We start from the raw sequence: 21,507 nt of genomic DNA, 5'->3' as shown, positions 1-21,507 counted from the left end.
CTAACTCTGCTCTGCTCCAGGTCCAAACCATTGCCCTCAGCCTATCCCCACAGGCCCTTCTGAACAGTCCCTCCCCAGCCTGCCTGCAGGTCCCCTGCAGATACTGAAATGCAGCTCTAAGGTCTCCCTGTAGCCTTCTCTTCTCCAGGCTGAACAGTCCCAAATCTCTCAGCCTGTCACCACAGCAGAGGTTCTCCAGCTCTCTGGAGAAGTGACCTCCTCTGGACTCTCTCCAGCAGGTCCAGGTCTCTCTTGTGCTGGGGTCCCACAGCTGGACCCAGCAGTGCAAGTGAGGTCTCCCCAGAGCAGAGGGGCAGGATCCCCTCTCTCCATCTCTGCCCATGCTGCTTTGGATACAGCCCAGGCTGCCCTTGACCTTCTGTGCTGCCAGTGCCCACTTCTGGCTCCTGCCCAGCTTCTCCCCACCAGCACCCCCAAGTCCTCCTCCGCAGGGCTGCTCTCACTCATCACCCCTAGCCTGCATGGCTATCCAGGGTTGCCCTGACCCAAATACAGTCCCAATCCTTGGTGCAGTCAACCATCTCTGGGTTATACTTTAAATGAAAGCTTCTGATCCACCAGTTTGACAAACCTTTCATTCTCAAAAGTATTTACTCTTAAGTTCAGACAAAAAGAAATTCCAAAGAGGGAGGAAAGACTGCTTTCACATATTGAGCATGTCGTAAAACACCACATGGGAATAATCTCCACTTGGAACAATTCACAACCTTCCCAAAACCACAGAAATTGAAGAAGAGTTGACAAAATTCACACAGAAGAGACAAAGCTAGAAAATACATACAGCAGAAATGTCTTAAGCAACCAGATGAAAAAGAAATGCCTTGGGACAATACCACACTGGTCTTCATTTCCATCCACACTGCAACTCCCTGCACCCACACTGCACCCCTCCAAAGCCTGCACTCATGAAAATGCCAACCCTTCTCCTCTATTTCTCCTACTGGGGGGCATCACGAAGAGTGTGGTCAGTAGATCCAAGATGCTCTACTCTAGAGCATCCAGTTCTGGGCTTGCCAGGTCAAGAGGGACAGGGATCTGCTGGAGAGAGTCCAAGGGAGGGCTACAAGGATGCCAACAGGACCGCAGGCACTGCCTGATGAGAGGCTGAGAGTCCTGGGGCTGGTTAGTCTGGAGAGGAGAAGACTGAGAGGGAATCTAACAAATGTTTAACAAATATCTGAGGGCTGGGGGTCAGGAAGGAAGGGACAGGGGACAAGCTCTGCTCGTGTCCTGGCATAGGACAAGAGCAATGGATGGAAACTGCAGTGCAGCAATATCCAGCTCAGCATGAGGAAGAACTTCTTGCCTGTAAGGGTCCCAAAGCACTGGCACAGACTGCCCAGACAGGTTGTGGAGCTTCTTCTCTGGAGCCTTCACAGCCCTGTCTGGATGTGTTCCTGAGTGACCTGCAATAGATTCTATGGTCCTGCTCTAGCAGTAGTGCTGGACCTGAAGATCTCCAGATGTCAGCGCCAACCCCTAACACCATGTGGTCCTGTGACTGCTGGGTTTTAAGCACTGAAAACTGTTTTGTCAGAGCACCTTTGTAAAGATGGAGAATATCATTCTCAAATTCACTGGTAGGTTTAGGAAACAGGATCCTAAATCCAGAATTTTTTTAAAGGACATCCTAGTAATATTCTTCTGTTACACTGATGCCCCAAAGAAGAAGCATTTATTCGACTGCTCTGCCCATCTCTGCCCACATCCACCTCATCCTTCTTTCCCAGCTCCTTCAGATTACTTCTGAACCCTTCTGACCCCAAGGGCCAAGGTGTCATAGCCTAGCTGCTAAGGGTTTAACAAACCATAAAGCCTGCTTCTCTGTGTGCTGTTTTAAGAGGCTTCATCATGAGCAACACTGCGATGCAAACTGAAGTCAGACTGAAGTGCTGCACATTCTCAGACACCAGCTACTCCTTCTAGCCACACAGATAGGATTCCAGGCTCTACCAACTCCAGTGCTCATGAATTCGTTCTGAAAAATGTGCTCACATTAACAGTATGCACTGCTTTCTGCACCCACTGGGCACATTCAACACTGAACCAGCCTCCAACATCACATCTTGAGTGCCAAAGAAAAGACACACCAATTGATATCAAATACAAGAACAGAGTAAACATCAAATCTGCAAAAGATAGAAGAGCACCCAGAAGGCAAACTTCTGTGCTAAAGCCTCACCTAGACTCCTGACAGCTGGTAGCAAAATCATTAAAACATAACATTTAATTGTGCAGATTACTCAGCTCCTTACAGAAAGCTTGTGATGGGCACACACTAAAAACAAGCTGTCTTGGCTTACAACCACCTGTTTGGTAACTGCAAGTTCATCTTTATTCTCCTTCCCTTCCCACACCTCCTATTCTTTTGAACTTCCAAAATGATTCCTAAAACACCCTGACTACATTTGCTGTTTGGGAGGGTTTCACAAACACACTTTACACAAAACCATGATTCCTTCACCCAGTTTGTTACTTACCCAATCATTTCTGACCCACCCTCAGAGCACATTTGAGGGAGTCTTAAGTACAGGATACAGATCTCAAACTGCTTCAGGAAAACCACATCATGTCCAGGACAGCATGAAAGCTAGAGCAAGTGTTTGCCAGGAAAGCCAAACTGCAGACAGATCAGCATCAAGGATTTTGATCACCTGGCAAAGTATTCTCTACTACCTCAGGAAAAAACCCATCAGGCCTGTACTACAGTCTTACAGCAGCTTTATTTCATACCTTGATTTATAGGATGCTACTTTTTAAGGAGGTTCTTGTAAATGGCAGAAAAGCATTACACATTAAGCAGTCAGGAAACAACAGCACAAAGAAATTAAAGAGTACTGAGGTAAGCAAGAAGATCTGTATGATTAATTTATTACATACCTTTAACACTAAAAGGTTCATATTTAGGGGGCTTACATGATAGAATTTCTGTCATTTCCACACAGCTTTTACAATACCTTGCCTGGTCGAAACTCCGGGAAGAGCTCTGTAACACATGGCAGCTGTTTGGTAGCATCTCGATGCATGATTCCTGCAAGAGGAAGTGTGAGTTTGCCTTCCTTGGATTCTGCCTGCCTGGCTTCTTGAGGTCCCATCTCTGACTCAGAATCAGAGCTGCTGCTGAAATCCACCTTGTCGGAGGCAGCAGAGGAAGGAGCAATGATGGAGGGCAAAATGATACCGTCTCCATCTTCAGATACTACAACAGAACAAGCACCTTATAAACAAACAGGTTTCCTCCCTGTCTCCTAGCACAACCCCACACTGCCATGTCTACTGCTTGTACCAAGGTATGCAACAGTTAAGCCTCAGCAGATGCACTGAGTAGCACTTGGGTTTAACCTTTCACTTTATCCTAAGCGTTCCAGGTGAATTTCCCAGCCACAACTGAGAGGACGAAATACAAAAGCAGGTTCACTGTCAATACTTCAATGATCACTGGAAATGGAATATTTTGGCCCGCATTTCAGACAACCCTATCACACTGCACACAGGGAAAAGACCCACCTTCAGATGCAGACTGCTGGCAAAGCTTTGATGACACAGGGTGCTCGACACAAGGAACTGCTACACGGTAGCGCTTGCCTCCTGCAGACACTCACACTGTCAGAGAGCAGGAGGAAGTCCTCACTCACCAGCAGCAGCTGCATCTTTTTCATCTTCTTTCTTTCCAGGTACTGGAGGGGGTGGTGGCGGTGGCATCAGCTTGGAATCAATATCTTCACAGTCGGCATCATAATCATCCTCATCTTCATCTAACCAGGCAGGACACAAGACTGTACATGAAGCAGGCAGTAAAAGGGAACCAGGCACCCTTCCCATTTATGCTATTTCATACCTGTCCCAGTCTTAGCAAGGAGATCATTCTCATTTTGCAGCTATTTGCAGAACTCTTACAAGTTCAGCTTTCTGCACAAACTCATTTGCAAGACTGAAATTTAAGAAAGAGTGGGAAGGAGGGAAAAAGGCAAACTGAAAGATGGCTGAAGCACTTGGAACATAGACATATATACTGCTACCACCTCTCCTTATTCACTTATTTGCAAAGCAAATAAAGCTGCTAAAAAAATCAGAAAACTGTGGTTTAAAAGCCTTTATATCTCACTTACTACAATACACCAACAGAAAGGTTAAGTGTAAGGTACCTTTAGACAATACACAAACTTTTGGCATCTACACTGAGAGCTGCAGAGATAGGACAACTCTCTGGTTTTGAAAATCTATCTAGGCCAGATCAGATCTAAGCCAGATCCTGGGACCAACAAAAGAACCAAAGTGCCTTCTGCAGAAAGCCATTCAATTCAATTCAAGGGTAAAACAGGAGAGAGATATTAAGACTGAAGCAACTCTCTAAGGAATGGGCATCCTATCTCTGAGAAGCACCTGGCCTGCATCCTAAGAACACAAGTTAAAGAAATAGAAGCAGCTATTGAGTATTCCCTGCAGAGGATCACAGCACAGAAGGAAGACTCTGCCTTCTCTGTTGTAGAGTTCCTTAAGAAAAAAGACGAAATCACAGTGGCTTTGTCCAGTGAACACTTTCACAAAGGCCAACATTGAGTTCTTGAGGCAAGGAATGAAAAGGCACAGTGTCACCCATGTAAGAGACTGTCAAGGCCAACCACCCCAAAATATCTCTTCCAGTTTGAGCTGTAACGCTACCTGGTCTTTGAATGGGCTGCAGGCTGTCCATAGCCTGCTTGTATCTACGGCTTTCATCTTCTGCCACTTCATTAATATCTGAATAATCAACAGCATCTTCTGTGCTCTTAACCCAGCCTAGAAAAAAAGAAATCCAGTCACACAAGATTTCATCGTAACACACACTACTGACTTCAGACTTCACTATGTACATATGAATCATCTCCTATGCTTCCATTTCTTAGATCACAGTATCACAGTATCACAGTATCATCAGGGTTAGAAGAGACCTCACAGATCATCAAGTCCAACCCTTTACCACAGAGCTCAAGGCCAGACCATGGCACCAAGTGCCACGTCCAACCTTGCCTTGACAGCCCCAGGGACGGCGACTCCACCACCTCCCGGGCAGCCCATTCCAGTGTCCAATGACTCTCTCAGGGAAGAACTTTCTCCTCACCTCCAGCCTAAACTTCCCCTGGCGCAGCCTGAGGCTGTGTCCTCTTGTTCTGGTGCTGGCCACCTGAGAGAAGAGAGCAACCTCCTCCTGGCCACAACCACCCTTCAGGTAGTTGTAGACAGCAATAAGGTCACCCCTGAGCCTTCTCTTCTCCAGGCTAACCAATCCCAGCTCCCTCAGCCTCTCCTCGTAGGGCTGTGCTCAAGGCCTCTCCCCAGCCTCGTCGCCCTTCTCTGGACACGCTCAAGCTTCTCAACGTCCCTTCTAAACTGGGGGGCCCAGAACTGAACACAGGACTCAAGGTGTGGTCTAACCAGTGCAGAGTACAGGGGCAGAATGACCTCCCTGCTCCTGCTGGCCACACCATTCCTGAATGCAGGCCAGGATGCCACTGGCTCTCTTGGCCACCTGGGCACACTGCTGGCTCATGTTCAGGCGGGTATCAATCAGTACCCCCATATCCCTCTCTGTCTGGCTGCTCTCCAGCCACTCTGACCCCAGCCTGTATCTCTGCATGGGGTTGCTGTGGCCAAAGTGCAGCACCCTGCACTTGGAGCTATTGAACCCCATCCCCTTGGACTCTGCCCATCTGTCCAGGCGGTCAAGGTCCCGAAGCAGAGCCCTTCTGCCTTCCAACTCAGTCACATCTGCCCCCAGCTTGGTGTCATCTGCAAACTTGCTGATGACTGACTCCATGCCCTCATCCATATCATCTATGAAGATGTTAAAGAGGATGGGGCCCAGCACTGATCCCTGAGGGACACCACTAGTGACAGCTGCCAGCTGGATGTGGCACCATTCACCACCACTCTCTGGGCTCAGCCCTCCAGCCAGTTCCTAACCCAGCACCGAGTGTTGTCATCCAAGCCATGGGCTGACAGCTTAGCCAGCAGTTTGCTGTGGGGGACAGTGTCAAAGGCCTTGCTGAAGTCCAGACAGAGCACATCCACAGGCCTCCCCACATCCACCAAGCAGGTCACCTGATCATAGAAGGAGATCAGGTTAGAAAGGCAGGATCTGCCCTTCCTAAACCCATGCTGGCTGGACCTGAGCCCTTTGCCATCCCTCAGGTGCGCAGTTATTGGCCCCAAGAGAACCTGCTCCATCAGTTTCCCTGGCACTGAGGTCAGGCTGACAGGTCTGTAGTTCCCAGGTTCCTCCATCCGACCCTTCTTGTGGATGGGGACCACATTGGCAGTTTCCAGTCTCCTGGGACCTCTCCGGTGAGCCAGGACTGCTGGAAAATGATGGAGAGCGGCTTGGGCAGCTCAGCTGCCAGCTCTCTCAGCACCCTGGGATGGATCCCATCTGGTCCCATGCACTTGTGGGTGTCCAGATGGCTCAGCAGGTCCTGAACTAATTCCTCATGAATTTCCAGGGGAACACACCGCTCCCCGACCCCATCCCCCAGTTCAAGAGGCCACTTGCCCTGATGAAGAAAAACATCTAATTAACATCTCTCATTGGAGTATTTTTCCCCTTCATTCCAACCAAACACTCCAAGAACTACGAATTTCCCCTAAAGATTGGTAAGTAGACAACTTCAGCAGCAGGAACACCTTTCACTTACACAGTGAAATGGTTCAACAAGCTCAGAAACAAAGACATAATACTATTGTGCACTAAATAGTCTTATTTAATAAAACAGAAAAGAAACAATATCAAACAATTTAAAAGATTTTTTTTAAAATAAAGATAGCAAATGCAAAACTGACATAAAGATAACAGGAGATTCACTCTGGCAAGGACAAGGCCTTTGCTAAAAGACCTCTTGTCAGATAACCTCACGCTACTCCTTGACCCGGGTACATTTCTTTCTCCCAGCTAAGAGGCAGATCCCGCAGCCCGCTCTGGCATTTAACCGCAAGCAGCCGCATGCCTGACCTTCCTCGTCCAGGTGGGCTCCGTCGGCCTCCGGGCTGTCCTCCTCGCTGGCTGTGATCTCGGTGATCAGGTTGCCCAGCCCCAGCACACCCAAACCGGCCAAATGCTTCTTGGATTCCTGGAGAGACGAGGGCCACGTTCCAGCCTAGAGGCTCCGCCAGCCGGGCCGAGCCCAGTAACCGCCTGCTCGGTCCCGCCGTGGTGTCTGGCACACCGACACCTCCTGCCCCCGCCGCCCAAACCTGGGCTCCCCTTCCGTCCCTCAGCCCACCCCGCTGCGCCGAAAGGAGTCTCCCCGGAACGGCACCGCTCTACCTTGTCGAGGACGCTGTCCCCCTCCAACTGCCCCGCTTCATTGATGTTGCCGAAGAGGAACCCTGCCAGCGAGAAAGGCTCGGCGCTGCCGCCATCGCACTCCTCCTCGCTCTCCGAGTCCGACATGGCGCCGCCGCCCCGGAAGCGAACGCGCGGGCCGAGGGAGCGGCCGGCAGCAGCACCGCCCTCAGGCCCGCCCTAGGGAAGCGCCAGGAGCGCCCCCGACAGCGAAGCCCTGTCCGCCCTAACGGAACTGCCGCGCGGTAGGGCTTAAACAGCTCCGTTAGAGGACAAACTGGCACAACGGGAAAGGTTCTGCTGGGCCCTCTCGGCAGCCGAGGCATCCTAGACAAGGGTGGGAAAAGTGCCACTAAACAGTGCAGTCAGCTTTGGGATGGAAAATTGAGTCCTAACCCACGTTCAAACCCACACTTCGCAGCTGGAAGACTCCTGCCCAGAGAAGCCCCTCACGCTATTAACATGTGCAGGGAACTAAAGAGCAGCTGCAGCTTCACTGAGAAGCAGCAAGAGCCTGAGCGATGGCTCACTGCTGGGTGCTGGCACCGACAGCCAGGGGGAACGCAGCGGAGTCCAGCCGGCCACAGAGAACCGTGTCTGGAGCAGGTGTTACAGACAGGGAGAGGTATGGAGAGAATCAGAAGAGAGCAAAGGTTTATTGTAACTCAGTTCCATATAATTTAAAAAAAATCCTTTAAAGTTGTTAGCTGTAATACAAATTCTTTAATAGTACAAAATCAAGTTGCCAGTGTATGTATCAGTACCACACTTCAGACTCTTGGTCTTCCACTGCTGACAGCGGCATCTCGCAGCTTACCAAGGTGGTGAGGACTCCCCGTGAAGCCCATCCACTCCTCAGGGTCAGCCCAAGCAGCACCGAGGTTTCTACAGAGCGAGTTTTAGCACTCAGAGACAAAGCATGGTGAGGCTCTTGCAGTTCAAATTTCATAGAGATAGCTACAGCTCTAAACTGGAGAAAGCACTTAACACAGCTAAGCATGCCTAGCGTCCTTGAACACAGAACTCTTGAGCGGCTCACCTGTGAATGGCATCAGTACATTAAAAAATAAACAACCAAGCATGACACAAGTATTTCAGAAGTCATCCAAAACACAAAAATCAGTCTTTTCATAGAGACCTTCCTCAAAGAGTCTATTCTGTGAATTAAGACATTTCTACTCAGTCAAAAGCTTGAGGAATCTTGAACAGTTCAGGAAAACCACAGAGCTTAACCCTATTTTCTGATCTCCTGAAAACTGACAACATCCAGCTTTGAGACTGGGTGAAGTCCACATTTGTTTCCTGTCCATGGAGAAAAAACAAAAAGTGGGAGGAATGAAATGAATTTTAGACCTGGCCTACTTACACCAGAATGAACCGTGACCTAAAAAGGGAAAGGAAGATCAAACTGAGAATGATCACTGCATGGAAATGCTTGTTGGATCCACATGCTCCTGAAGCTCATTCCCATGAAAAAGAGGCTGAAGGAAACCAGCTGGCAGGACTTTCGCTCCTGGCACAGAAGTGACAGAAAGTCATCTACATGACTATAAATGAGGTACTCCAAAGTCAGTAAAAAGCTTTTGATGGTGCTCAAAGTTCACTCATTTTCATCACTGTTGTGGTACTCTCCTCAGTACTGTTGTGCAATCCATTTAGTACTCCAGATGAGGATAAAGTGTTCTAGTATAATGTAATCAATCAATTAAATTAAATTGATTAAGTAGTTGAATTTTATCTCACCATACTCTATTCCAGTTATCACCTGATCTGTAAGCCTAGAGAAACAGGGGGAGGAGGTGTGTGCAATAACACCTGATCACAGGATTTCATCTCAAAAAAATCATTGTTATCCAGTTAGGAATAATCACAAAATATGCAATACTAAAAGATTTCAGCATGTAATCCTTTCAAACAGTAGTAGCTCCAGTATGGAATTGCAAACATGTAGGAAAACAAAAAAAAAAAAAAAGAGGTGCCTGTTGTTGAAATTAAAAGTCTATTTAAAAGCAGATTAAACATATCACAAACTCCTTAAAATACATCTCTGAATGAAGCAAAGGTTATGGTCATGCACCAGGGTAACTAGACAGCTGATTTAGGCCTGACCAGCACTAAACAAACCCTGTGTGCACTGGCTTAAATAAATACATTTTAAACGTGATAAATTCTATTTGCTCAGTTACAGAAATTTACCTAAAATAATCTTGAGTTACAAGGCACAGAATTAGTTGCTTCCTGCAAGTCGAGGCTACACTAGAGGCAGAACAGAGGCAAGTAGAGGTTACCTCAATGAAATACTCTTACACCCTGCCAGTCTGCAGAGCAGTGTGGCAGGAGCCATATCTGGAAGAGAATTTCTTGAGTGCAAATGATGCAAAGACACTGCAAGCAATGGCACTTGGTGAAGAAAGAGAGGCAGTCTCAAAGACTCCTGCAAACACCGTACTCAGCAGGCATCCTGCTGTCCCCTGCAGCCAGGCAGTGCCTGGAGCTCTGCTGCTTCACTAGCCACATACACCAAGATTTGGATCAACTGCAGTTCAGCATCTATAGACTGCAGTTTGCCAAAGCCTCTATCAGTACGAGCACAATGCCTCGGGTGCACAAGAACTGTCAGCAGCAGTGAAGGAAGGCACTGTCCTCCTCAGAGAGGGGAATCAGGGCACAAATACCAACCTTTGTATGCATCTGGGATGTTTGCAAGGTCAAATTAACACAAGCCCCCTAATAACCACGGTTGTACATTTTCCTGTTATCTTGCTAAAACGAGTTTTTTTTTCTTCCCAAGGTATACACCAGTGGCACTTTTGCATGTATGAGAATCACCAGAAAGCAAGTTCTGAATTACCAATTGAGGCTGCATCTGGACAAAGACAGCACTGTCAACTTCAGACAACAAAGCTCAGTCCAGCACCATTGGTTTCACACAAAGTATCTTTGAAGCATGCTGCTTTTATAAAACCAAGCTGTAAGGTTAAGTCTAAGGGAAGTGCCATGCATCCACTCCTCAGCTGGTCCCAGAATCACACATAATAAACTGCATATCCTGAAAACAAAAAACAGCTACCACAGAGCTGATAAAGAAACTTTAAAAGAATGTCAATAGAACTTCAGTTAAAGGAGTTTATAACAACTTATCACCTAGCAGAGGAGAAAACTGCCCAGGCAAACCCATCCAGTGACTGTCCAACCATTGCAAATGTGACCGAAACCATCACTGAGTTGCCAGGAAGAAACAACGATTCCTGTAAACAGAACCTCTACATTTTCTGTCAGTATTCTCCCAGAAAAACAACAAAAGGAATTTGCCATAAAAATCTCAGTGGCCCCAAGAACATTAAGCAGTGAAAGAGTTAACTCCTCAAGAGTAAACAGGTTGCTATCAGGTCTCGGAGATTCACGAGAAGGGATCACAATGAAAAAAAAACTCGTTTTGCAAAGTGTTGTTCCAGCTACCTCAGTCAGCGTGAGGTAACTGTTCACTTTATTCTCAGGGTGCAAAGTCTGTCTGGAGAGTGAAACAAAAACTCAGTTTAGTAAGATTACAAAAGACTTGTATCTAAACTACTCTTCCACCTCTCTGATCCAAAAGTATGAAAATCACTCATTTGAGTGATTCATCATTAGGCTAAGTTACTTATATTAGGAGGAATCAGCTCCTAAAAATAACTAATAAAATTGCTGCAAGTGTTCCCTGGGTCTTGCTTGTTGCATTAAACATGCCTTACACTAACTCTTGATATAAATGACCACACTTCACTCTAAGGTGAATCTCAGTAATATTTCAGGCATTTATGCACGTAAACAAATTGTTTTCAAGCTTCAAATTGGCAAATTAAAACAGATGGACAGCCAAACTTTTGTTGGTAAAACAAATTCAGTCAGTAAATAAGGGATGAGAAAAGTAGCAGCTAAGCTTAAAGCAAAGTTATCAGAGTTTGTGCTTTTCAGCAAATCTAGTAACTGATGGCTATCTAGTAAAGAAGCCTGGCTTCAAAGAAGTCCCTTTTATTTTGCTCCACTAAATAAAGACAATCCCTGGAGAAGCTGGAGACTGGAACTTAAGAAATAAAGTAGGTATTTGACCTCTCAGTTGGGGAAAAAGAAAAAAAGGAAGAAAAAAAAAAGTTTTGTTTCCCTGAAGCAGTAAGACTGCAAGAATACTCACTGCATAAACCATTTCTGCTTAGAGCTGTTAGTGCAAGATGCAAATTTTCAATTTAACTCATTCAAGAGCCCTCCAAGACGCTAGGCAATATTCGACCTTGAACATCCATCACCCAAGGCAATTAGAACAAGACACATTTCCTTGTGTTCTTCTTTGTCACAGGATACAGAACTGCACGCACAGCTTCAGCAAACACCTCTCGAACACCCTCCTGATTCAACGCTGAGCATTCCAAATATTTGACTGCTCCAATTTGTTTAGCCAGCGAAGTCCCCTGCTGGGGAGTAGTGGGAGCCAAGCTTTGCTCTTTCAACTTTTTAACTGTTTCAAGGTCATTTCTCAAGTCTCTTTTGGTGCCTACTAAAAGAATGGGAACATTTGGACAATGGTGAGAAACTTCAGGATGCCATTTGTGCCTGACGTTGGCATAGGAAGAGGGGCTGCCAATAGAGAAGCAAATGACAAAGACGTTGGTCTGAGGGTAGGAGAGTGTGCGCAAGCGGTCATACTCCTCCTGCCCTGCAGTATCCCACAGATTCAGGCTAACTGTCCGGCCATCAACAGTCATTTGGGCACTGTAATTGTCAAATACAGTAGGGATGTACTCTTCTGGGAAGGCATTGGTGGTATAGCTGATGAGAAGGCAAGTCTTTCCCACAGCACCATCTCCAACAACTACACACTTGATAGTCTGCATCATTTACCCAGAAGCAATCCTGCAGAAAGCAAAACAAAAACAATGTTAAGACAGTCAGCTACAACCATCTAAAACACAGGCTTCAGCAAGTGTCACTACTGCTACCAATTCTTATCACAGCCAGACATGCTCAGGAGTTACAAAAGCCATTAAGAGGAGCTCACAGGCCAGAAAGACAACAGTGAAATGTAGATACAAGGAGCTGAGAGCTCAGTAACAACTGGCTACATTCCAACCATGTAAGCAGAAATGAGGCGAATTCCCACAGTCTTGACTTACGACCAGACAGCTTCCCAGAGGCAAAGGGATAGATCCTCAGAGGATCTGAAAATAGAACCTCAGAGCCAGCACCAAGATGCTGACAGTTGTAGATTCACACGCATTCCCCAAGATATATGTTTCTTCTCTACAGAGCCTAAAAGGTTTACCACAATTAAAAGTCCAAAAATTATCTAATAAACCAAAATGCACATTGCTGAGCTGCACTGCTGCTGTTTACTGTAATTCAATGCCTTCAAGATGAGCCAAGAAACTGCATTATTTACAGGACACTCAGAGAGCAGCACATACAAGAAAAGCTGCCCTTTGCAATGTAACTAGCCACAACACCCAGATTAGAATACAGAAAGAACTTTTCTAAAGAAGCCAAGAACAGATTATTCTCACTAATCAGTGACAGAACAAGCAGACCTTAATAGACTTGAGCCACAATAAAGCAAGCTTATACTGCAAACATAGCTAAAACAGACACTGTAGAAGGCAAATAATCACACATCCTCCCAGGGCAGACTGGGGAATTGTTACATTTGACACTTAAAAACTGCCCTATGCTTTTCCTGACATGCAAAGAGTGGGTTTGATAATCAAATGGATATGAAACTCAATGAATTCTAATCTTCCATCACATGCACAGCAGGCACTATGAAAACAGCATGGAGCAATTATGATCAGTCATTTGTTGTACCTTTGTTTCACACTGGAGCTTACAGCCCCAGCCAGAACAAGAAGGAATTTGCATCCGTCCACCTTCTCATCCACATGCATTTCGGCTACTATCAGGAACTCTCAACTTGCAATCAGCAGCAAATACACTGCTTCAAGCAGAAGAAACAAACAATGGGAGGAACTAGATTGCAAGTTGCACCAACACCATCAAAACAGCATAGAGAACACACAAGAATGAGCAACAGTGAAGCACTTCACTAAAGCCATAAGGCTCTCCAACTTCCTCTGCAAGATTCCGTCACAGAATGGGTTGAGTTCGAAGGGGCCTTAAAAATCATCCAGCTCCAACCCCCCCTGCAGGGACACCTTCCACTCACCCAGCTTGCGCAAGGCCTCATCCAGCCTGGCCTTGAACATCTCCAGGGAGGGGGCATCCACAACCTTCCTGGGCAACCTGTGCCAGTGTCTCATCACCCTCACTCTAAAGAATTTATTTCTCCTCTCTAAATCTGCTTTCCTCATGCTTCAATCCACTCTCTCTCATCCTATCACTACAAGCCTTTGGCAAAAGGCCTTGTCCCAGCTTTCTTGTAGGTTCCCTTCAGGTACTGGAAGGCTGCTCTAGCGTTTCCAAACAAATAAACAACTCATTATGATTAACAACTCAAGTGATACCAATTGTAGCCACTACAACACACAGTGCTTGAGGATGTATCAATGTGTGAACACACAGCACTGAAAAACAATCACTGGGGGGAAGCAGTGCAAAAAGAACATTCTAGAAAAGCCCAGCAGGACATTGAAGGGGAAGAATTTAGAGGAAAGCAAGCAGGAAGATGATGCAGAAGTACTTTATCTTGTTTTAAATTGCAGAAACAACAACTCCAAAACAAGGTGAATCACCTGAAATGAAATCTGGAAGACTTTCTGAGGTTTGAAAGAAAAACATACATGTAATTTTCATCATACACCAAAAAAAACAAACAGTTGTCCAATTTCAAGGCTGCAGTCAAACGTGAAGAGAGATGTGGCTGCAGCTGTTATGTTGTAAAGGTAACTGGTAAAGTGAAGAACAGCACTGAGCAGCAAGACTGCAGATCCTATCCCAGAACAGCTGCGCCACAATCTTAAATTTAACATGGCCAAAGCATTAAAAGAAAGAAAAGTCAAGCAACCAAGATAAAGACTGAGGAATAAGTGCTGCAAGTGAACAGTGACAGAGAGCAATTTCAGTACCATAACTTCTACCTGAAGATGCAACAACCCTAACTCACTATCCTATTCCCTCCTGCTGCTCTCCCTCCAGGGCAGATCACCACCTGCTCTGAGACACTGCCATGCCCTCCAGCAGCAAAGTTGTCTTCTACGGTTTCCAAACTGTACTTCCCTTTCCCACCTCCCCAGGCAGCATACCACCTCCTCAGCAGCGATCCCACATTGAGAAAGAGTGAGGAGCTGTTTCATCCAGCTTACTGAGTTGTACCACCATCAACTCTGCTGGTACAGCCAAGCCCAAGATAGCACTACAGGGGCAAACAGCAGACACAGCTGTTGCTGTCAGCCTGTCACTGACTGCAGTAGAGATCAAGCTTTAAAGCTTATTCTTGCATTCACTTCATAATACTACAGTTCAACAAAATGCTGTGCCAGAAACTTCGGTAGTGACCAACTACTGTTTTTTTCCAAATGAACTGTGAAACAACTTATTATTTTGAATAGTCAACAAGTCCTATCACAGAGATGACAGAACCAATCCAGCTGAATACATGCAATAAAACCTCAAATACAACCACAGAAGTCTCATGAAGAACAAGTTATTCAAAGCCTTTTACACACCCAGTTCCTAATTTCTGAAATAAACAAACTGCAAAGACTCAGCAAGAGCCGTCTTTTAAGCACAAATTGAAAGCTTACACTCCTGCCTGAAGCTTCTCACAGGTATCTCAGAATTCTACTCCTAGCTGCAAACACCAGGCACTGCTATCTTCATCACTCTGTCACAGCAGCAGTATCTTGAAGTACCTGACTAAGGTTTGGATTTTAGAAGAGCAACATTTCCAGTAGGCAAACACACCAAAGCATCAGGCTATGAACTACACAGCAAAAGAGCTTGCAGGCTTTCAAGTATGTTGCTCTGCAGGACTCCTTCAAAGAGGCTGCCTGAGGTGAAAGGAATTGCTTGTAGTGTATGCAACACAATAAAAAGCCAAACAAATGCAGCAGCATAGGCAAGATTTAATACTGAAACACAACATTTAGAGTGATTAAAGCAGAGTAGCAAGAAGCTCCTACACTCCACAGACCCATGTATTACAAGCAGATGTAACTGGCTTACAGATTTACATATGGAAGACAAAAGCTTAACTGAAGCTACATCCAAGCAAATACTATTATCCCTGTCAGGCCTTTCCCATTAAACCCATAGATCACCTTGTGCAGAATTTATCAAGTCTTGTAAACAATTTGCATAGCAATAAGACTCCTGTAAGATAGCAAGGATCTGGGGCTTGCACTTGCATGGAAAATTCTTTTTATTTCTCAAGCATCCTTGCACTTGGCACTGCATGTTATCCAAACAAAAATCCAAACCAACCAGGTAAAATCCAAACCAACATAACTCTGAAACCTAAATTACCAACAAACATTACCAAGAGTTTGTCTGGGGGAATTTTGGGGGAAAATTTTAGAGAAAAAAAAAAACAAATACAAGAGATAACAAGAACTGACAAATAGGGAAGTAGAGATCACATCATATGAACAAGACTTAAAATGTGGCAATAGAAAGCTGAGCACAAGCTTCAAAACCAAGTTTAAAGGTTACTCTGCAAATGAAAGCAGTGACTGGAAAGCCCAAAGTAGTGAGAGTAAGTTGGATTGTTTAGTTCTGCCAGAGAAAAGACTTTCATTAGCTAAGGTGGAAGATCAGGAGAATGTGAAGAGCTCCAGAAGTTAGAGCAGAATGAAAATACCTGCAAAGAATTTAAAAAGAAACTCAAACCCAGTGGCCCCACAAAGGAGCCTTGTGCAAAAATCCATAGATGAGAGCTATTTCTCTGTCTTGTCCAGTGTGCCTTTGGAAGAGAAAATTTGCATTCCTGACTGGGTCCATTTCCTTCTCAGAGATGCTGCAAAGGCTGCCCACACTATCTGCACTTTCTTGGAATGTGCAAGATTTCCACTGACGTGTGGAGACATTACCTGGAGAGCTGCTCCCTTGCACCTAATCACATCATTTTCTGCATTGTGGACATACACAGGTTGCTCTCCTGCTTAGCTGCGTATTTGCTGAGAAAATTCACAATTTGGATTCCACCTCCCTTCCCCACAAAATTGTCCTAAATGCAATCACAGAACAACTTCACGTTGCATCAGTATATTTTGTGGGAGAGAAAAAACTTCTGGATCTTTCCTTTAATATTGCCAAAGGAACATTTTGTGTCTTCTGAGGGAAGACAGAAAGTAGGAGAAATACGAACCTGAATTATTCTGGAACTTTCTATATGCTTTTTATACCTCCTGCACTTCAAAAAATCCTGGCAGAGGATCTACGTCTTAGCAGGGTATGTCTCCGCCATTGCTACACTGGATGCATCTTTATTAGGTGGACTTCAGCTTTGATATTGCTCTTCAATAACCTAATTCTCACAGAGTTCATCTTTCGAGTTTGGCCCCATTTTGTATCAAGAAAGTACAGAAAACACATAAAGAGTTCAGCCTCAGCCAGCTGCACTGAGGTGTGTTGTTCTGCTCAGCCACCACCTTTGATCATTCCCACCCTGTTCTGCAGGCTCAGAGGTTTGATCTTGCTTTATCAGAAGCAAGCAGCAGTTAAGAAATCTAAACTACTTGATTGCTCATCTTTGGGTAACAAAAGTCAGATCAGAGGCAGCTCCTCCAGCCGCCTGACACAAAGCCAGGCATCAGGGTGGGGGGGGACAGAAATCAGGTAGCTCCAAGTATACCCTGCTACCCTCACCCATGCAAAGGGATGACAGCAGCCACCAGAGCTGACACGGCAAAGAAAAGGACTCTCAGCAGTTTAATCTCGACTGTGTTACTATACCAAAGCAGTTCTTTTTTTTACTTGCCATTGTTTTAGGCAACTGCCAAATGAATGGGCAAGTGCCAGACTTAGAATGCAGGCCAAAATAAGAGTAAAAACGTTAAATAGGAGACCTCATCCCTAATACTCTTCAGTTATGAATGACCTACTTGGACTTCTTAATGGCTTTCAAAGTTTTCACACTGCTTCCCGTCCTGCCATTTACCTGCAAAAGAAACAAAACACATTAACAGCTTGAGTAGCAGCAGAGGGGAGGAAGAGAAAATAAATGTTAAAAAAACCACCAAGCCAAGCCAGACTTCAGCAGCACAGCAGAACTGTGCAGTCCACCACACAGAGCTCCATGTGAACAGCAAGATGGAGGAAGCCTGCTTTCTGCAGAGCTCTGCCTGGGAGTTCAGTTCCCGTGCAGATACTACTGATGTCTCACATGAGTGCAGTTCTCACTGGTTGGTCCCTCAGTGTGAATCCTAGAACGACCTTCCTCTTTATGGCACAAGATTCCTTCAAAGAAATAAAAGAAACCACTCGAAACCTCTCACATAAGCTTTTAAAAATTCCACCCTTGTTAAACTAAGCTGAAATTAGTTTATTGATTTAAACATTTTTTTTCCTTTGCAGAGATGAAACACACAAATCTCAGGGCATCCACACTTACAAGAACTCCTACTCCAAATTCCACAGAAGAGCAATGATATCAGTAATGAAATATCAGTGTTATCAATACTATGTTTATTGGAAAATAAACACTTCCAAAGAGCATGAGAAACAAGCTCATGAAACAGCTGCGTAACTGTGAAATAACCAAGCACATCAAGGTGCAGCTGCACCACTATACAAGAATTAAAAAACCCTACAACTTTGCTGGGTATCTAAATCCCTAGTGTATATAATGCAACATTTATCCTGCCATAACCAAAAGCTCCACAGCATTAAACTTTAATTTCCTCCTGAAAAGACAAGCAGAAGTATGTATTCACCAAGATGAAGACCCTTCACAATTTATTTCAACACAAGCAACCCTGGCATGCTTTGAGGATGTGTGCAGTAAAGCTGTAAAACTAGGGGCAGAGACTGCAAATTTTGTGCTCAGATCCACATCCTTCCCGGGTAATACAAGCAACTTGCAGAGGTCCTGCGAGTCAGTTCATAAAAAGTGAACAGTCTGTGTCCTTCCTACCTTTTAGAGAATCTGGTATGGTCTTATTTGTTGCTGTTGGCTAAAAAAAAAGTCAACAAAAAAAAACCAGTACATCAGACATGAAGTTCTGTGAAGAGGCATTAAGCACAGTGCAGGATGGATGAGAAATCCTGTGTAAGCATCCTTGATTCTTATTTGAAGTGAAAAATAAACACCACAACTCTTAGCCTAATTTCCTACCATGTTCTATCACCTGGCATTCATTGCATTCTGAACACTTTAAGGAAAGCTGTAGCACAGCCACTGCTGCATATGTAGGGCAACGTGAGGACCTGATGATCCTGGGAGTCTTTTCCAACTGGAATGTTTCTGTATATACCAGGAAAAATCTGAACTTCTGCCTCAAGAAAACACCCATGCTTTTCCTTCTCCAGGATTTCTCTTCCTCCAAACCAAAATTTCACTGGAGGGTAGGAAAAAAAACAGCATTTGGTCATCCAATTGCAGCTTTCAGAAGTGTCTTTAAATAGTTTAAACAGGAGATAAAGCTTGCATGCAGTGTGTACTGTAGCATGGCTTGTGTGCTACCTTATAGCATCATTTGCCAGTCTTGCATCAAGCACTGCAGTTCCAAGTGGCAAAGAGTCTCTTAGCCTTCCACAGTTACACATAGGAAAGTTCAAAAAAACCCTGAAACACAAAAAATCCACTCCTTTTAAAGGCATTTTGTACCAATTCTTTTGGACTCCAAAAGAAAAATCACAGTAAGTAATTTACAGTAAGTAAATCAAACTGTTCGTTCAGTTTCCTCCCACAAACTGCAAGCCAGGTATTTGTTTCCCAAGATCCTAGAAACACAGAACATTAGGGGTTGAAAGGGACCTCAAAGGATCATCCAGTCCATTCTCCCTGACAGAGCAGAGGCACCCAGGGCAGGGCACACAAGAACACATCTAAGGAGGGGTTTGGAAAGTGTCCACAGAAGGAGACTCCACAACCTCTCTGCACAGCCTGCTCCAAGCCTCCAGCACCCTCATACTGACAAAATTTGCCCTTCTGTTCCCCTGGCTCGCTCTGCTCCAGCTGCCACCCAGCGCCCCTTGCTCTGTCACTGACCGCCCCTTAGCAGAGCCTGGCTGTACTCTCCTGACACTGCCCTGCACATCTTCAGCACAGCACTGAGGACAGTCCTCAGGCTCCTCTGCTTCAAGCTCCAAGCCCCAGCTCCCTCAGCCTGGCCTCACAGGAGATGTTCACTGCCTGCAGCAGCTTTACACTGAACTCCTTGATCTGAAGGGTCCAGAACTGGACACGATATTCCACATGAGGCCTCACTAAGGCAGAGTATAGGGGAGGAGAACCTGTAAAATTCCTTTTAGGAATTCCTTTAAAGCATCTTCTTTAAGGAAATAATAAGCTAAAATGCCAAAAACGTCTCATAAGCTTGAGTGCCCTATATCAAAATGTGTGTGCAGCTGACACTGGAGAACTAGCCAAGCAAAGGTCTGTGTATTTTGTGTATTTTACACACTTGAAAAACAAAAGCATTCAAAGCTTTTTTTACAACTTAGAGTAAATATGATGGGAATCACCAGTGTTCATAAAGTTGTAAAGAAATCGACTACTCAGATGCTCTTTAAAAAAAGAGCACAGACAGCAAACTAAGCCTGAAGGAGGAAGTTTCAGAACAAAGTAGCAGGGCTTCTTAGGGTTTGAGGTTAAGCTAAAAATTCTTCAGGGCAGGATGTTACAAACATTGACGTTTTACAGGACTCAGGAAGAGAAGCGTTCGTCTTAGCACTCCACAGCAGCCGCTGAATGAGACAACTTCTGCGACTTCCGAAGCCCCTCGGCACTCATCTTTTAGGTCACTACTTTGCTCTGCTCTTCCTGAACCAATGATTTGGCAGGTTTTAGAGAGCACATCAAGCAGCAAACGATCAAAAGCAGATCTTATGTATCCTTGTAAAGGAAAAGCCACTCTCAGCACTGAAAAGAGATCTTTAGAAAAGGCTAACTCATCACACGCCGATCTTTTATTATATCCGCTGGGAGCAGAGGTCGCCTTAAATTCTTCACGGTGAGCCACCATTGATGGGGATTAAGATCAGCCTGACTTTAGAACAGCCCAGCCCAACCTGCAGACGCCGCGGAAGAGCTGGACCTGTATACGGGGATATTCCAGCTTCCCGCCCACCCCTGAGTAAGGAATGGGACCAGAGACAAGCTTGTGCCAAAACATTCTCCTTCCTCTACGCCTCCAGCATCTCCGCGCCATCCGAAGCGACAGGCACCACCACACAGTCTGCTGAGCGCAGGAGCAGGACCCACAGGCCACCTTCCCCAGACCCCGGAAACTCGGAAACGCGGCGCTTGGGCGCTGATCACCGCGCTGCTCCGAGAGCCCTTCCCTCCTCCCGAGCCGCGCTGTTTTCTCCGCGGGGCAGATGCCGCGAAGCCGAGGGCAGCGCATGAACAGCCCTCGCGGGAAGGAAACCGCGGCTGATGAAGCTGCCGGGCCAGTAAAAGCCGGCACCGGTCCCGGGCCGCCGCCCCACTCACAGCGAGGGTGGCCGGAGACGGAGGATCTTCCTCCCCAGAGCGACGCCCAAGCCGAGCCGCCGCCCGGCAGCGAGGCTGAGAAGCACTCGTAGATACGCGGGGTGTCCCGCAGGCCGCGCCCCCGGCCCCTGCACCTCCGTTCACATTACGGCCCCTCAGGACACACCATGGACCACACCACCGCCCGCGGGGAGCCCGAGACGCCATCCTCCGATGCCACACTCACCTCCGGCGGCCGCTACTCCCGTGGCGGCGGCAGCGGAGCCGGCAGTGAAGCCTACAGCGGAGCCCACAGCGGTGCCTGCGCTCAACCGCACCCCGCCGCTGCCTCGCCCGCCGCGCGCACGCGCCCTCCGCGCCGCCGCCGCCCCCGCTCGGCCCACGAGGGGGCGCCGCCGCCGGCTGGGGGTTCGTAAGCCTTCCCGGCGCAGTGGCCCCTGGGACGGGCGTGAGTTGCGGAGGCGATCCGCGCCGCACGCCGGGGCCAACGCCCGCACGTTTTAGCGCAATGGCAAAAGGCGCGTGTCGCCCTCCGCCCCCATTCCCGGCGCTGAGAGGTGCCACACAGACACCTCTCGGAGATCCCCCG

The 21,507-nt window shown here is 46.4% G+C and overlaps 2 protein-coding genes across 5 annotated transcripts in view; both read right to left on the bottom strand.

Moving 5' to 3' along the window:
• The window catches only part of TAF1 (TATA-box binding protein associated factor 1), a 48,556-nt gene extending 40,969 nt beyond the window's left edge, over window positions 1-7,587 (bottom strand). Inside the window, 5 exon segments of the mRNA XM_064159715.1 lie at window positions 2,979-3,220; window positions 3,657-3,776; window positions 4,684-4,800; window positions 7,007-7,124; window positions 7,322-7,587. Of these exon segments, the coding sequence (XP_064015785.1) occupies window positions 2,979-3,220; window positions 3,657-3,776; window positions 4,684-4,800; window positions 7,007-7,124; window positions 7,322-7,447 (723 nt within the window). The 5' untranslated portion in view covers window positions 7,448-7,587.
• Window positions 7,588-7,967: 380 nt separating this feature from the next.
• On the bottom strand, window positions 7,968-21,247 carry LOC135184125 (rho-related GTP-binding protein RhoG-like). 4 transcript variants are annotated; one of them, XM_064159712.1, is made up of 4 exons: window positions 18,396-20,288; window positions 17,646-17,719; window positions 17,365-17,420; window positions 7,968-12,226 (listed from the first exon to the last, which is right to left on the bottom strand). In XM_064159712.1, exon 4 carries the CDS (start codon window positions 12,208-12,210, stop codon window positions 11,632-11,634), a length of 579 nt encoding a protein of 192 aa, XP_064015782.1. In that variant the 5' UTR covers window positions 12,211-12,226; window positions 17,365-17,420; window positions 17,646-17,719; window positions 18,396-20,288; the 3' UTR covers window positions 7,968-11,631. The 4 variants fall into 4 exon arrangements, with proteins under 4 accessions (XP_064015782.1, XP_064015780.1, XP_064015781.1 ...); XM_064159710.1 differs by lacking the exons at window positions 17,646-17,719; window positions 18,396-20,288 and adding an exon at window positions 21,145-21,247; XM_064159711.1 differs by having other exon boundaries at window positions 17,646-20,288.
• Window positions 21,248-21,507: the final 260 nt, after the last annotated feature.

This window comes from Pogoniulus pusillus, chromosome 19 (assembly GCF_015220805.1).
Source record: "Pogoniulus pusillus isolate bPogPus1 chromosome 19, bPogPus1.pri, whole genome shotgun sequence".
Taxonomy (NCBI): domain Eukaryota; kingdom Metazoa; phylum Chordata; class Aves; order Piciformes; family Lybiidae; genus Pogoniulus; species Pogoniulus pusillus.
This window is presented reverse-complemented; position numbering and strand designations above follow the sequence as displayed.